Genomic DNA, 17099 nt, shown 5'->3' on the forward strand with positions numbered 1-17099 from the left:
TATATTATACTTACTATATTTAAACAATCTCTGTTGTGTTTATATACTGATGGTACCCCTTTATTTTTGAGCTAATGAACTAGCATGAACATGTGATTTTTGATACAGAGTTCAAAGCAATTCTGTGAATGCCCCATTATTCACAAATCCTGTCTTAAGGTCTGATATTTTCTAATTTACTTTTTTCCTTCTAAATGGTGTGGTTTATATGTTGTAGTAGAAGTAATAATAATGATAATAATAATAATAATAATAATAATAATAATAATAATAAATCTGCTATGCCCACTTTGTGTAATCTTCCATGTATAATTCAAGAATATGCATGAAATATTTTAAAATATCCTCACCAGCATATTCTCCCATATTAATCTCCTCCTCAAATACATCATTGAAGCCTTCACCAGAGTTCAGCAATTCCAAACGTCCATCTATAAACTAAGCATTTACAATAACACATAGAAACACAAAAATATACATAGTACAGTAGATACAACTGTGTGTACATGTACTTGCATACTTGTTTAAAGAGCTGAAGCTGTGTGGCATTCTGCAGAAACTGTCTCATTGTGTTAGACCTGTGTGTGATAAACGCCTCCTCATTGAATGTAATTGGTTCGTCCTGAAAGCAGAAATATACGAGGTGACATATAATAAATTGATTTTGATTAATTAAAAATTTATTATTGATAGAATTATAATTTTTAGTTGCAGCTCTTATTATTTAAATGTATTTGTCTAAAGAGCAGAGCATTTCTGCAAATCAGCAACATGTTCATTATGAAACTTTAATAGCAGGCAAAAAAAGGTGACAAATATTGCATTCCTAGTTTTGTGTGTGTAAGATCATGTGATGATCCCAGCATTACTAAGACAATCCTAAAGGTAGACAGAAAAGTTACATGCATTAGCATGAATGCCAAAACATTTTTTGGTGAATGGATATTAAACTGCATTCTTCAGAAAAGTTTGGATTTATAAGCAATGAGCTGAGTATTCAAGTTTACTTTATACAATTATTATAAAATGAATGCAGTTGCAAGTCTAGGAACAAAAATGCTTCCTTCTTTATCTTTAGTCTGGCATTCTTATTAAATCTTTTGAACAAAGCATTTTGTTTTTTGCTAAACAGAAATCTAAATGAATTTAGTAAAACAATTAAAAATAAACAATAAATCTAATGTAAAATTATACCTGAATTATAACAGGTTTCCATATAAGCACTACATATTTCTTCAAGTACTGTTTGGCAGCTGAAATTATTTTTTCAGTTCACTAATCTGCTAATTGACAAACCTTGCTGTAGATTTAGCTACCTCTAGTATTTGTGTTTTACCGGTTCTATGCGCAGAGCGCTCCTGTAGCTGCCAAACAGAGCTGCCTGTGATTTCAAAAAAGCTCGTGCTGCCCCAGCTCCCATAGTAGTAGATCCTTTTTTCAGACGATTCTTTAGAGTCGAAACCTTCAAAATACACACAAAGGGTACGATTTCTTATTAAAGTTAATACAAGATCATGTAAGGCAGCAAAAGTGTGCATGCATGTGTACTCTTACCACATCATTAGGAAGGTTCTGTAGATCATCAAATGGAGTCTCTATTGTGTTAGTATCCACATTTAAAATGACAACATCATCTAGAGCCATCACCCGCACCCTCTGCAAACAGACACACAAATTTTCATTTTATGAATGACTGAGAGACAAGGTAGAGTTAACAACTTTTTGCTTAAATAACAGATTTATCTCTGTTTGAGCACATTTGTAATAACAACTTGTTATGTAGAAGGGAAAAGACCATTGTTCCCAGACCTTAGCTCATAAATTGTTATGGAAAATGAAGAACACCATGGTTCTCAGACCTTGGGCCATAGCAATTACATGTTATGTAGAATGAAAAAAAAAAACAGTGGTCCACAGACCTAGGCCCTGAAAAATAAGGGGAGGAAAATCCATAAATGGGCATGTGGTGCTCATAAACTTGTTGTGCAGACTGAAGAAGGCCCAGGTGTTTAGTCTGAGGTCATGAAAAATAAGGGGAGGAAAATCCATAAATGGGCATATGGGTGAAAGGTAATGGGAAATAAGGGGAAATTGGGTCAGTGTATTTAGAAAACATAGGAGATGATTCCGGTAAATAAGGTGATATGGCACCTGGGCTCCTAGGAGCGCCAGGGTATATATTGAGAAGATATCTGAGGTTTTTTTTTTGGTTCTTCGGGGGCGAAGGTGTGTGTGCGCGTGCGCGTGTGCGGGCGCATGCCCGTGTCCGCGGGTCAAGGTGGGTGTTTTTATTTTTTGCAAGGACGTCGCGAGAGTTCTTGTTTTTCTTGATTGATTTTGCATGACCTGCTCTTTTTGGGGGTTTTAATTTGTTACTTTTAATTTGGCAATTTGTTACTTTTAATTTGGCAATTTGATACTTTTAATTTGGCAATTTGTTACTTTTAATTTGGCAATTTGATACTTTTAATTTGGCAATTTGATACTTTTAATTTGGCAATTTGATACTTTTAATTTGGCAATTTGTTACTTTTAATTTGGCAATTTGATACTTTGAATTTGGCAAATTATAATTTGTTGGCTGATTGACCACAATAAAGAAGTCATTCTCATCCAGGTCTGAGGAGTTTTCTCAGTATTTTTGTAGTAATTATAGAGTTAACAGTTAAGTTTAACTAAAACAGTCTTTTGTAACCAAAAAGTCTAAGTGTGGAGATCACCCTGTGATGTGTCGACTTGGAGACCGGTTCTGAGTTCCGACATATTTAATGGCACCCCAGATGGGACTTCAAAGGGGCTAGCGTGACCTGTGTCCGGGACCGGGACCACTCTCTCTGAAGGGTCACAGAGGCCGGCCATAATATTAAGGTAAGCAGACGCCTGTTATATTCGAAGTCTGTGCATAGTGAATCTGTGACCTGAAAAGGGAGGGGTGGATCTGGGAGGCGGACAGCTGCCCTTGAAGTCAAGAACTCTTAAGGGTGAAATACAGTATAATAACTGGATGAAATAGGAAATAGATGAAGTTGTTTTGATTTGTGACTGTGTGAGTGGCAGGGTAAAATCTCATGAGCGGATTCTGTTGTGAGAGGCACACACACACTTAGACAGAGAGAGAGAGGTGTGTGTGTGTGACAGAAAAAATCTCATGAGTGAGTTCTGTTGTGCGACACGCGCACACGGAGAAAGAGGGAGAGGTGTGTGTGTTTGACAGAACAAAAATCTCATGGGTGAATTCTGTCGTGAGAGACACACACACGGAGAGAGCGAGCGAGAGACAGAGTGAGGGGGGTGTGTGTGTGTGACAGAAAAAAACTCATGAGTGAATTCTGGCGTATACATTTTGTTACTTATTTATATTTTTGGTATTAAGGATTGAAAATTCCTGTGGCGTACCGCCGGTGTGTATATAACTCACAGCCGGGACTGAACGGGCAGGTGGAGAAAACGCGTTGGCCCTAGATTGGTAGGGCTGGGGGGGGCCCCCCGGGGTACGGTAAAGTACCTGGGGTACGGTAAAGTACCCAGTATTTATAAGTGTTTATATACGTGCACGTTATCATCATAAGTATACGGCGATATACAATGATAAGTGGATACGGCAACGTACACATTGATAAGTGGACAGAGCCAAATGAGTATTCATAAATAAGTGTACGCCTATAAGTATACATAAATGATACGTGTACGGTGTGTAATGTGTATGAATTGTTTATGTGCACATGTGTATTGGTGTATTGTCAAACTGAATGACGATTCAGTTTGATGTGTGATAAAGTACAAACAAGCAATTGTGAAGTGTTTTATGGCACTTATAAGATCTTATAAAATGAGTTGCAACGGAAAAAAGCGCTAAGTCACACAAGCAGAACATAACATTTAAGTTACACAAGCATTCAATTATAGCAGAGAACTGTATGAGACACACTGAGTGAAAATAAGATTCACCTGATTCATCTGATTCACCTTGCTTCATAGTTTTCAATATTTTTTAATAAATCCCCAAGGGTCCAAGAAGTATCTAAGCCTTTTAATCCAAATTGCTGTGCTCGCCTTACAATAGTTATTTTTCTGACCGAACACTGTACACGGAGTTTATTCCCGTCCATTTTTTTTCCTCCTAGGTGATGAACTACAAATTCGGTGTCATATTTGTAGTCCAGCCTCACATGAGCCAATAGGTGCCCCGTAGAGCAGAGATAGAAAGCTTAGAAGCCAATACCCGGAACACCCACCGTTTGTGTGGCAGTTGGGCCAGCCAGTAACAAGTAGTGAGACCCTGATATCTTTAGCCAATAAGGAGACGATTCCAACAAGGAGCGATAAGGGCCATCTGGCAAGGGGCCAGCTAGCGCACTGTGAAAAGTGTCTGTTATGTTCCCAAAGCTGAACACACACATACACACAGAACAGCTTTTCTGAGTTTTTTCTCTTTTTGTGAGCAGATACTAATGCCTAGTGGGAAAAATATTCATATAAAATTAAATCATTTTAAGTTTGTTAAAGATTTAAACAATTCTTGGGCCATTCTTTTTGACTTCATAAGTTTTGTTCTTTTGTTGGGGAAAGTTTTTTCAGTAGTGTTACACCAGGTGCAAGTTATTTTTATTTTATTTTTTGTCTTTGTTTTATTTTATTTTCTGTTGTTTGTGTTTGTTTATATGGATCCCATTAGCTGAAAGTCTATGCAATCAGCTAGTCTTCCTGGGTCCACACATATGCATAGTCATACATACATAGAATCTGTTTTTAATTCATATCAGGACTGACATAAACTACAATATGATTTATAATTACATTAATAACCTAATGTAGTGTTTTTTTCCACAGAAAGCATTTTAGCTTCTGTAACTCTGTGCCAGTAAGGCCTAGAATCACCTTGACATTTGTAACACACAGAGAGAGATTGTTTTGGTTCCAATGAGATTGTTGTTTTTTCTTTGTCTCTTTTCTGAGTGTTAGAGGTTTTAGAAGCTGAAAACTTGGAGCATTATCTAACCGAGTAAAATTACATGATGTCATAAGTTTTATTTTTTATTTGTATTTTTTTCCTTTTTGACAATGTAACAACAATTTAATTTTTACAACTTAACAATTTGTTTTGATTATTTATCTAAGTGATTTAACTGGTAGTTTATTTGATTGATTGATTGTTTATTTGAATTTATTTGATTTATTAGTGAGTTAATTAATTGAATAGGTCAATACTTGGTTGAGTATGTAATTATTTGAATGTGCAGTTGATTGATTTTAATCAATTTTAATTTAATTTTCATTTTAATTGAAGTTATACTTATTGGACTTATACTCTGATCTTGATATCTGCCTTGTCTTTCTTGAGAACTATACTAGAAGGAATCCAGCACAACCCCGCTTACCAGAGAAAGAATAAACGTTCAACTGCAATAATTACAGAACCACGTGACAGTGCCACAAGGGCGAGACAAGGGTGCATGATGGAGAAAGGTAAAAGAACTTAATTACTCCAGCTGCAATTGTAATAATAAAGCCCAAGAAGGCTGAAAAAGAAATTAAGAAGTACATGAAAAAAATGGCAAGACCGGACAAAAGGAGGATTGCAGTGGCTTGAAGGAGGCATGTTTGATGAGGTAAAATGCAGGAAGATGAGAGTAAGTATAAAATGCTGGGGAGAAGTAAAAAGCATGAGAAATATTTTTTGTTTAAATTTTTTACATTTTAGTAAGTTTTTTAGGAAAATGTTGTAATATTGCAATGTTGGACTCTGCTAGGAGCAGAATTTCTGTATTTGTACCCACTTTGTCTGATCAGATACAGAGCATTTAGGCATTCATTTGCAGGGTTGATTGCTTACTGTGCATAATAATATGATGTATGAATGGGCATTTATTGATATGGGTATTGAAAGGAAAATATTTAGGAGAGCTTTTGTTTCTGTTTTGCTTTTTTGGTGTGGTTGGTCTGTGATTGGTTGCAGTGATAGGCCCTAAGACAGCTCTTTTCTACTGAAAAGCACAGGCGAACATTGCACTTGCTACACAGTGTGTTTGTGTATCCACAATTGCAGTAAACTGGAAGAATAGACTAACTGAAAGAGAAATCTACATATTATCCAGCATATCCATTTGCACCTGTCTCTGTAATTATGGTCTAATTGAAAATAAGTATAAATTTAACAGAAAAGCACATTTAGAAATGAATTACAATGAATCATCTAACAGTTTAAATTTCGATTTGTGATGATGTAAGAAGTGCAGTGTCTTTATGTAAGACATAAGGTTCACAGGCTAGTTTGACTACTACTTTGGCCCGAAGTTGTAGAATTACAGCATGGACATAAGCTCTAGTTTTCCAAAATAACTAAATATGTATGTGTTCTAGATATTGTAATGAACACAGAAAATTTTTTTGAGGATTTTATTCGGATCTTGATAAAACCAGTCATGGGAAAAAAATAATAATACATTTTGTGGGTAGCGTGACTGGACAAATAAATAAGGTGGTGTTGTAATTCTGCAACGTTGGGATTTACAGGGTTAAAGGGGTTAAAGGGAGAACAGAGTAAAGAACAAGACTAAGAGTAGGCTACAGCCCCACCCTCAGTTGAATGTGAGGAGCAGCTGCAACCCCCATCTTATAACGAACATTACAGATATGAGTACAACGGGATCCATCAATACAGTTGGGAGAAGGAGGTGAAACACAAGAAATAGAACTGGAGATTATAGGAGGGCAAGTCTGAGGAGTAATCCGGCAGACATCAGTGGTTAAAGAACGTCCCATGGGAGAGCAAGAAGACTGCCCTCCCATGGTAAAGGGCGGCAGCAGAGGAGAAGAAGGAAAATACCCAGAATGCCCAGAAGGGGCTACAGGAGGAAGAGAGGAAGCGCTGGAAGATGTTTATCATCCAATTGAAATAAAAAGACAGGGGAGGTGCCCGGCGAGAGAATAAAAGGATGGAGTAACCAAAAGTCCCTCACCCCGATGGAAATAGTGAGTGATGACGACATAAGCTCAAGGGTGGCCCCAGTGGATGTGGAGCCCCCGCACGATATGAGAGGAGTAAGAGTGAGACTGCAGGGGGAAGTGCAGCTGACCTCCTGGAAACAGAAGGCGTGTGGCAGAACGAAGGGTAGGAAAGAGCAATAAGGGAAGCTCTGGAACGAAGCCAGAAAACAGATGTGACGATGGAGGAGTTACGAGGTCAAGCATCACGACTGGAGATGAAAGTGGAGGAATTGGAGTTGGAATATAAATACTTGGAGGAGGAACAGAAACGAGCGGAGAAACAATTAAAAAATCTCCAAAGAATAAGGAAGGCACGGAAGAAGTCAGATAAATAAAAATGGGGCGACATCCAAAGAAACAGACACATGCAGACCCAATCCCAGACGGGAAGAGGCAAAGGTGGGGAGACGCAGCAGGTGGCCCCCGAAAGTGAGAGCTCCAGTGAAGAAGAGGAGGAGACAGAAGCACCGAGAGCAACACAGCTCCCCCTGATAGTTAAAGGAAAGCAAATGCATTATGTGCCATGGACATTTATGGATGTGACTGGATTGGTAAAAAGACTGCAAAGCATGTGTGAAGGAGCACAGAGATGGATCACAAAGTTCAAGGAACAAACGACCGGACAAAGTTTGGCTCTGGGAGATCTGAAGCCAATCCTATGCCAGACCATAGGAAAAGCAAAAATGATGGAAATACTCCACCTTGCTGGATTAGGAAGAGAGGCAGATGATCCAAGGGGAGATGGAATAACCTTCGGCCCATACAGGAATGACCTGTGGGATCAGTTAAGGACGGCCTACCCAACCAAGGCAGACCCAGGAAAAGTGGAAAAAATAAAGCTGGAAGAAGGGGTTGCCGAATTCATACTGAAACTCCAGGAGCAGCATGGGATGAGACACCTGCAAGTGAGACACTGTTTAAACTCATGTTAAAAAGGGCACTCCCTGAGGAAGTCCAAGACCAACTGGAAACAGTGGTGGGTCTAAACACCATGCCATGGGCCACCTTCGAAGCGAATGTAATACACTATACAGAGTTACACAGAAAAAGGAAGAAGGAAAAGGCTGCAGAAGATTTAGTAGTGCAATTGAACAAGGCGCAGCTGGGAGAACTAGCAAGAAATAAACAAGAAAGCCATGAAAAGAAGAAGAAGGAAGATAAAGTCTATGCCTCAAAACAGGCGGCAGTCATGGTGGCTCCAACCGCTGCTGAGGCCGCACCACCTCAAAATGGAGGAGTACCACAAGTGATGGTGACACAGTCACAGCCACTGCCTCCAACCATGATGCAATACCCAATGCAATACCCAATGAGTTATCCCATGAATCCTCAGTATGCACCTCAACAGCATGGATGGGGACCAGGCTGAGGTCGAGGAACAAAAGGACAGCGAGACAGTTGCGCAATTTTCCATCGCCTCACTGACATACAGTACACAACGCGCACAGCGGCCTCATTCCCCCAGCAGGATATGAGTGAGGGGTAAGTGACAGCGTACGAGGCACACTTGAGAAACAGTTTCATGAATGGACTGATTTCAGAAATATCTGACAAGGTGAAAAATCTATGCATCACGTGGGAAACTGGAAAGCTGAGCCTCATCATACAACATGCTCTGCATGCGGAAAAGCTGCCCACGCAAAGTATGAAGGAGCGGATTAGGTATGAAAGGCCGGATGAAAATCTGGGCATGAGACACCCAGATTCCCAGATCATGAGAACGGGAGAAATGCCACATACTCAAACTTCATAAAGGAATTACATGAAGCATAAGGCTTTTTTGTGATGCTTTTCCAGGGAAGATGGATATGACAAAGATTGCGCTGTGCACATGGGAAGCCAAGGAAGATAACAGGTGCCTGCTCCAATGTTTCAACAAGGAGCAGGGCAGTCAGGAATGCAGCATGCACTCGCAGCAACACCACAAGGAGCTGGAAATTGGGCAGGCCAATGGATGGGCCCAGGATTTCAAGGACAAGCCACAGCACCACTAGGAGGGAGCCCATTGGGCCCAGCAACAGCAGGAATGTGAAGAAGGCCTAGAGAAGAAAGAGGGGGAGCTGGTGCAGTGTACCACCTCATTGCACCCTGCACAAGAACCAGCAATTATGGTGGGAATTGGAAATAAAGTACAGGCCTCATTCCTGATGGACACAGGAGCAATATTTACAAGCATTGGAAAAGAATATTTACTATATTTCCCAGACACTCCAACCAATCTTCTTGGGAGAGATGTGCTCTGCAAACTAGGAGCCAAAATACACTGTGGGCCAACGGGAGTGTGGATAACACTCCTAGAAATGTTAGCTCGACAATACCTAGTACTAAGCCAAGAAGAGGAAATGACAAAACTGGACAAAGTATATTGAATGGAAGTCAAGGACAAAGATACATAAAAAAAAATATGGCAAGAATACTCAGTATGGAAACCATGGCTAAACTACATACGACCAGATTGCCGTGAGGCTAGAGGACCATGGCATTGTACCCTGAAACATGATGAAGAGGGAAAAGATGAAGAATATGCATCATTATAATAAGAACGACTAGAAGGAAGAAAATATCACATCAGCATGCACAGCATGATAATTGGCCAGCAAGGAGTAGCTACAAATGCTGTACTCCCTGAGCAGATTTAAGAATGGTATCAAGTTGGAGATGCAGTCTCCCACATCTCCCTGATGATCGGGCGAGGTTTTGAATCCAAAGATTTTGGGCCTAAGATGAAAGAGGCAGAAAGGGTAGTGAAGTGGAACATGACTAAAGACCCTAGAGTACATATGTCAGAAGATGGAGATTTTAAGGATAGATTAGGGGACAATCATGTTATCATGTAATCATACACAACCATGTTAGTAAGTCAGTGAACAAACATAAATTCTGGTAAGAGTAGAAGTAGAGATACAGATGGCAGATAAGGAAGAGTCAACAGAGAAAGAAGTAGACGAAGCACTAAGTCAAGTCCCAGAGTAACTGTGGACTAAACATGTAACAGATGTAGGACTTGTTAAGTCAGCATTATTAGCAAAAATACAGGTTAGACCCAATGTACTATTACTTTATCAGAGACAGTATCCATTGTCTAAACAAGCAGAGGAAGGGATAGGACCAACTATTAAAGAGCTAGTGGATGCAAGAGTTTTTAATCCCCACAAAAAGTCAGTGCAACACTCCGATTTTTCCGATCAGAAAGCCAAATTCAGATAAATGGAGTTTGGTACATGATTTAAGACCGGTCAATTAAAATAGTGGTAGCTGTGACCCCAATAGTCCCAGATCTACAAACGTTATCAAATATTTCAGAGGGTATACAGTAATTGATCTATGTTAAGCATTTTTTTAGTGTTCCAGTGCACCCTGACTCTCAGCACTTGTTTGCATTCACATATTAAGAGCAACAAGGATATTGTGAAAATCCATCGATATTCAACCAAGTACTGACCAGAGATCTGGTGAATTTATAAATGGAGAGCCTGACTTACTGATTTGTAGCCAATGGAAAGAGCAATGTGTACAGGATTCAATAACAGTACTGAAAGCCCTAGCAAACAATGGGCACAAGGTTAGTAAAGAGAAGCTACAATTCTGCCAGAGAAAGGTGGAATATTTAGGACGAGTTCTAGAAGGAACAAGACGAAGAATATTCCCGGCTCATGTACAAGCTATACGGGATACACCACGACCTCACACCGTGCACCAGATGTTGTCATTCCTGGGCATGGCAGGATTTAGCAGACCATGGATATGCGAATTTGCCTTAAAAGTACAACCACTTACAGTAGAAACATGATAAAAGCTGCAGATCAGGCTAAGCCCAATACACAGCTGACATGGACACCAGAAGCATCAGCAGCAGCATTTGCATATCAAAAGGAACTACCATCACAATGGGTCACCCCGTGACCCTGTATACATCACATGCACTGCATGCATTATTGACAAGTCAAGCGTTCGTAATAACCAATGCAAGGCGCACAGGGTATGATGTGATACTGTCAGCACCAAAATTGACAATTGAAAGATGCAACACAGTCAACCCAGCCGAAAGGATGGTGCTGCCGAGTGTTGAATTCATTGCACAAGCGTTGTGCATCAAACATAAGATGGGATGTGTCTATCACCCAAGCTCACAAGGAAGAGCCAATGGTGTGTTAAAAGAGAAAATTGCAAAAATATGTGCCAACACAAGCCTGAATTGGGTACAGGCTTTGCCATTGGCTCTGATGAAAATGCGTTCACAGACAAATCGTACACCGCACTTGACACCTTATGAAATGGTGACAGGCAGGCCGATGCCTGTGGCTTTTGCACAAGGACCCTATAAGGAACCATCGCTTGAACAGATGGAAGGTGAAATGTCAGGCTATGTGAAGCATTTGACCCATATCCATAGACTCTTGTGTTCTCAGGTGAGTCCGGCTACGCATGGCACAGCAGTGGAGGAACCACGTAACCAGGTAGAACCAGGAGACTACGTGTACATCAGAACATTCAAGAGAAAACATTGAAGACAGCCATGAAGAGAAGGAGCCTTTAAAGTGGTGTTAGCTACCCCCACTGCATTCAAAGTCGAAGGTAAGGAATACTGGTATTATCTTAATCATTGTTGTCCTGTGACAGCTGTAGCAGATGCTGGGGATGAGCCCCCTTCAGACACTGGGGAAGAACCTTCAACCTCAAAGACAAGGGCGCAGCCCCAAACACAGCCACTCGCCGTAGAACAAAGAACCGGGGAACAGCTGGCAGGTCAGTCACCCGCCGAAAAAAGAAATGAAAAAGACTGGGAGACATTGTTGAAATCAAAGCAATACAGGATTCCGTATTCTGACGACAAGGATGATAGTGATCCCTATGGTCCTGACTTAGTGACAGGCCCTGCCGCTGGAACACGGGCCAGAGCTAGAGCACGCACACAGCAAATCCACCTGCCAAGGAATGTCGAGACATCAATCCTTGCCCCTGTAGATGACATTGTTGAGGATAATCCAGGAGTTTACACAAGCTCAGCGAGGGATTAGATATTTAGATATAAGAGATTAGATATTGTTGGAGAACTAAAGTTGTATCAGAACGTTTGTGAATTATGGCGCAACTAGCCACACCCCAAAAAGAGAACACAGACGAGAAACCACTAGATAAACTCAATGGAACTCATAAACAATATAAGGACAGACTAACTGTACAAATCTTTTATATGGCATGTGTGATAGGCATACTTCTGAATCTGGCAATCACAGTAGAAATTCTTACAGTTAAAATTCGTGCCTATACCCTACAATCAAACGACACTCATAATGACTCGCTGCCCTATAACATTTCCGAACCAGGCTCACGGCTCAGGCGTAGTACAGGCACAGGTTCCGCCACTATAGGAGGATGCACAGTTTTTCAGGGGAAAAGCTCCTATCCCATAATAGCGGAAGTTGACAGGACATTAGCCGAGACAGCTATTGAAAGTCACATAAAGTGTGCTCTAGGATTATTCGCCCATGCTAGCAAACACAGGAAAACATGGAATGACACATTGTACTTTATGATGTATTCTTTTGACTACACTGGTCCCTTTCCGGCAGTAGTATCAGACCTGATACAGTGGGCGAAAAGCCAGTCTCATCACACCCTGACCCTAGAGATTCGAATTAAGCGACCAGGGGAAGCGACCCAAGATCCAACAACCAGCATTGTTGTCAATGGCCAACCTGCCAGTGGTGACGACGGCGAACATTGTAAGTTAATCCATGCCTTATGGTATTACAGTCTCCACGTGGACTCAGTTTATCCATCCTCATTGTAGAAAATGTTATTCCTTGAAACATATGAAGTCTATGTCTACGTCACTGCCTGGAGTCCTGGCTTTCAGCTTCATCAGGCAGGCATTGATTTTTGTGGCAGTTCAGGCAATAGTAAATGCGAAAATCCGCCGCTCCAGGGTGCGGGGGTAATACGAGGCACTTCAGGATTACGTTAAAGTGAACAGTATTAACCAATACAATACCACAGCTGACGGCATCGAGGGAAACCTCTATCGATAGTGGTCACCAGGTTGCTGCAAACAGTATCTGTGTAATATGCCATGACCGGTCTAATCAAACTCCCTATGTAATGCCTACTAGAGGTGTGGACGAGTGTGATTAATCTCCATATAATTATACTTACTTATGTCCTGCACTTTGCCTGTTGGATTCAGCAGCCAGAACACATAGGCCAAAATGGATGGGCAGCATAAGTAGATCCTGTGCGTATCAGCCGGTAGCCGCACCAATCACTACAGATATGACTGTTCAGATGCGGCCTAACCAGAAGTTTCCACTATGTATTAAGTCAAGAGGATCAGTGTATGTTGGTTTATTTGGATCCAGACTCATTCCCACTGCTGGACGAGAACAATAGTGATTCGGACTGGAACTAGTTGCGCATATATAGGACTGTAACATATTGGTGTGTGTCCCTGTTTGTCTGTATCCCCTATGTGTGTATATCTTTCATAAGTGTTGTGTACATGAGGCACCACATTACTGGTGATGGTCTTAATGCCTTAATTGTGACTGAATCCAGACTGACTACACACAAACTTTTCTGTACATATGCTTACGTAATGGGTGTTGGTATTTTGGTATTTTGTGTCTACTGGTCTATTGCCTGTCTCTGTGTTGTCTGTAAGGCTTTGTTGCAGGCTATGTTGAACCCGTGGAGTGACCAGAGACAAGTCCAGTGACCCCGCACTTGTGCCCGGTTAGAGGCGAGCTCACGGAGTGTCGCTTGTTGCCTCGACGCCCCCGGTTACTGCTACACGTGCATCCAACTGGACAACGAGGTAGACCTGTCTGACTTCATCTGGGGGGACTTCGACCTGGATGTATCACCACATCGCACCTGGCTAACATACCCTTCCCTGCCGACGGCTGACACTTGGTTCACGTTGCTTGAGGACACACGCCCCGTGTCACTTATCCTTGCACACGCAAATCTAGTCCTCCCTGAAGGACTGTGGGTTCATTCTTGCCACCAGAATGATTATTCTCTGGACAAGGGATTGTTTTTGCAGGTACACACATATGAGGTACATCGTTCCTTTTGTGTGACCTTGACATATGGACGTGGACATGCACATGCATATATTATTTCCCACCATATACAGCAGGCCGCCGTACGCCAGTACTGTACATTATTCTTTTGTGTATATAAACTCTGGACATCTCACACACAAAGATGTGCAACAAGGTCTACAGGATATGCAAGGGCCACCTACTTTAATGGACTCATGGACAGGGCGTGATTCGGATGCGGTTGTTCCCATAACTGGAGCTTTCCACGCTTATCGCCACAAAGCCATTTGGAGATCCCTACGCGCAGGCCGTCGCATTAGAGCCCCCTTGCCACAGTGGATTCAAACCATGCAGCGCAATCACTATTGGTGGTGGTCGTAGGGACAGCTAGATTTCTTATGCCCTGCAACTGTTTTTGTGTGTTTTTTGTTTGTTTATTATGTTTACCATACCTTTAGTATGTTTATGCTGTATGTTTCGGTGACCCTGGTGACACTGCTTTCACTGTCGCGCTATATATGTGGGCAGAGTGAGAATTTTCCCTCAAATTTGGCATCTGGAGGGTTTTTCGCTCACTCCTGGCTCACCTTCTGAGAAAGAGCATGTGTGAATTGTGGACATTGAGTAATGTTTTTTTTTATGATATAGTGTTTGTTATGTTTTATGTATTATGGGTGTTGTTTTCATTGTGGGGGAGTAATATTCTGTTTTATGTTATTGTGTTTATGTTTTATGTATTATGGGTTTTTTGTTTTCGTTGTGGGGGAATGTTGTAAGTTGTTGTAAGTTGGGGTAGAGGTCGTCGTGATTAGATAGATATATGGGTTAGTGGAAATGACAAGGTAGTCCAGAACACTGCAACATAAGTTTGGTGAGACTTTACAGTCTCACAGGGGGGAATGTTATTACAAATGTGCTCAGACTGACTAGGCCTGACAGCCCCGAATCTGGTTGCAATAAACATCTTTGGCCTACAACATCACCTACATATGTCTTATGACAGCAATTGTAATATTTTGCAAGGCCTAATAGGTTGGTCCGAAGGCAGCAGGTATTTTCAATTGATTGCGACGGTCAGTTTCAGAATCCTTGTTTCTTCTCCCCCCTCACCCTCTGCCGACTTTGACCAACTTTTCAGGGGGGAATGTTGTAAGTTGTTGTAAGTTGGGGTAGAGGTCGTCGTGATTAGATAGATATATGGGTTAGTGGAAATTACAAGGTAGTCCAGAACACTGCAACATAAGTTTGGTGAGACTTTACAGTCTCACAGGGGAGAATGTTGGAAAAAAAATCTTAGTAGAAATAATTAAAATATTATTCCTTACAATACTATAACCAAAGTAAACTATTAGGCCCATTTAGGCCCAAGTATAAAGCACATTTGTAATAACAACTTGTTATGTAGAAGGGAAAAGACCATTGTTCCCAGACCTTAGCTCATAAATTGTTATGGAAAATGAAGAACACCATGGTTCTCAGACCTTGGGCCATAGCAATAACATGTTATGTAGAATGAAAAAAAAAACAGTGGTCCACAGACCTAGGCCCTGAAAAATAAGGGGAGGAAAATCCATAAATGGGCATGTGGTGCTCATAAACTTGTTGTGCAGACTGAAGAAGGCCCAGGTGTTTAGTCTGAGATCATGAAAGATAAGGGGAGGAAAATCCATAAATGGGCATATGGGTGAAAGGTAATGGGAAATAAGGGGAAATTGGGTCAGTGTATTTAGAAAACATAGATGATTCCGGTAAATAAGGTGATATGGCACCTGGGCTCCTAGGAGCGCCAGGGTATATATTGAGAAGATATCTGAGGTTTTTTATTTTGTTCTTCAGGGGCGAAGGTGTGTGTGTGCGTGAGCGTGTGCACGCGCGGGCGCATGCCCGTGTCCACGGGTCAAGGTGGGTGTTTTTATTTTTTGCAAGGACGTCGCGAGAGTTCTTGTTTTTCTTGATTGATTTTGCATGACATGCTCTTTTTGGGGGTTTTAATTTGTTACTTTTAATTTGGCAATTTGTTACTTTTAATTTGGCAATTTGATACTTTTAATTTGGCAATTTGTTACTTTTAATTTGGCAATTTGTTACTTTTAATTTGGCAATTTGATACTTTGAATTTGGCAATTTGTTACTTTTAATTTGGCAATTTGATACTTTGAATTTGGCAAATTATAATTTGTTGGCTGATTGACCACAATAAAGAAGTCATTCTCATCCAGGTCTGAGGAGTTTTCTCAGTATTTTTGTAGTAATTATAGAGTTAACAGTTAAGTTTAACTAAAACAGTCTTTAGTAACCAAAAAGTCTAAGTGTGGAGATCACCCTGTGATGTGTCGACTTGGAGACCGGCTCTGAGTTCCGACATAAATCTCTAAAGCTCATCATGGGACATCAGCAACACCTTCATTACATCATCAGAAAAGTGATCATGTCGATATCAAAACATCCAACCAAGAAAAATCCACACCTTTCCCACACAGAAATATAGGACACTGATTAGCTGGCAGAGTTGATAATTAAGGATCTGGATTAATTCTGGATCCAGGAAGTTAAAACAGTGTGAAATCTGTCTTAGCTGGTGATATACTTCCAAGTACACACATGGACATTATTGTTGGTACGCTTCCATTAAAGAAAGAAAAAACGATAATAGTCATTAAAATGAGTAAAAGAATTTACTGAAAACTGACTAATGAAAATCAGGCATTGCTTTTGAATTGTGGTTCAACAAAAACATTCAAAACAACTAATAAAACTGGCCTGAACAAAAATGTACCCTTAAGAAAATATCGAAAATAATTTGACCATAGGGACATGTTAATAGGGGCTACTTTGCACAGGATGTCTTAAATCTGTGTATGGTACAATGAAATCACAACTATCAAGGAATTCTGAAGCAAAATTTGCTGCCCAGTGTCAGAAAGTTTGGTCTCAGCCAAAGGTCATAGGACCTCCAACAGGATAATGACCCAAAACAGACAGCTAAAAGACCCAAGAATGGCTAAGAACAAAATATTAGACTATTCTAAAGTGGCGCTCAATGAGCCCTGATCAAAATCCTATTGA

General features: G+C 40.8%; 1 protein-coding gene across 6 annotated transcripts in view; it reads right to left on the reverse strand.

The window, feature by feature from the left end:
• Positions 1–17099, reverse strand: part of dennd1a (DENN/MADD domain containing 1A) — an 80681-nt gene that overhangs the window by 14701 nt on the left and 48881 nt on the right. For all 6 annotated transcript variants that reach the window (XM_027152790.2, XM_027152791.2, XM_027152792.2 and 3 more), the window contains 4 exons: positions 1555–1656; positions 1337–1462; positions 521–622; positions 351–438 (listed from right to left, as the gene is read on the reverse strand). In XM_027152790.2, the coding sequence (XP_027008591.2) occupies positions 351–438; positions 521–622; positions 1337–1462; positions 1555–1656 (418 nt within the window). The remainder of the gene's footprint in view (positions 1–350; positions 439–520; positions 623–1336; positions 1463–1554; positions 1657–17099) is intronic.

This window comes from Tachysurus fulvidraco, chromosome 21 (assembly GCF_022655615.1).
Source record: "Tachysurus fulvidraco isolate hzauxx_2018 chromosome 21, HZAU_PFXX_2.0, whole genome shotgun sequence".
Taxonomy (NCBI): Eukaryota; Metazoa; Chordata; class Actinopteri; order Siluriformes; family Bagridae; genus Tachysurus; species Tachysurus fulvidraco.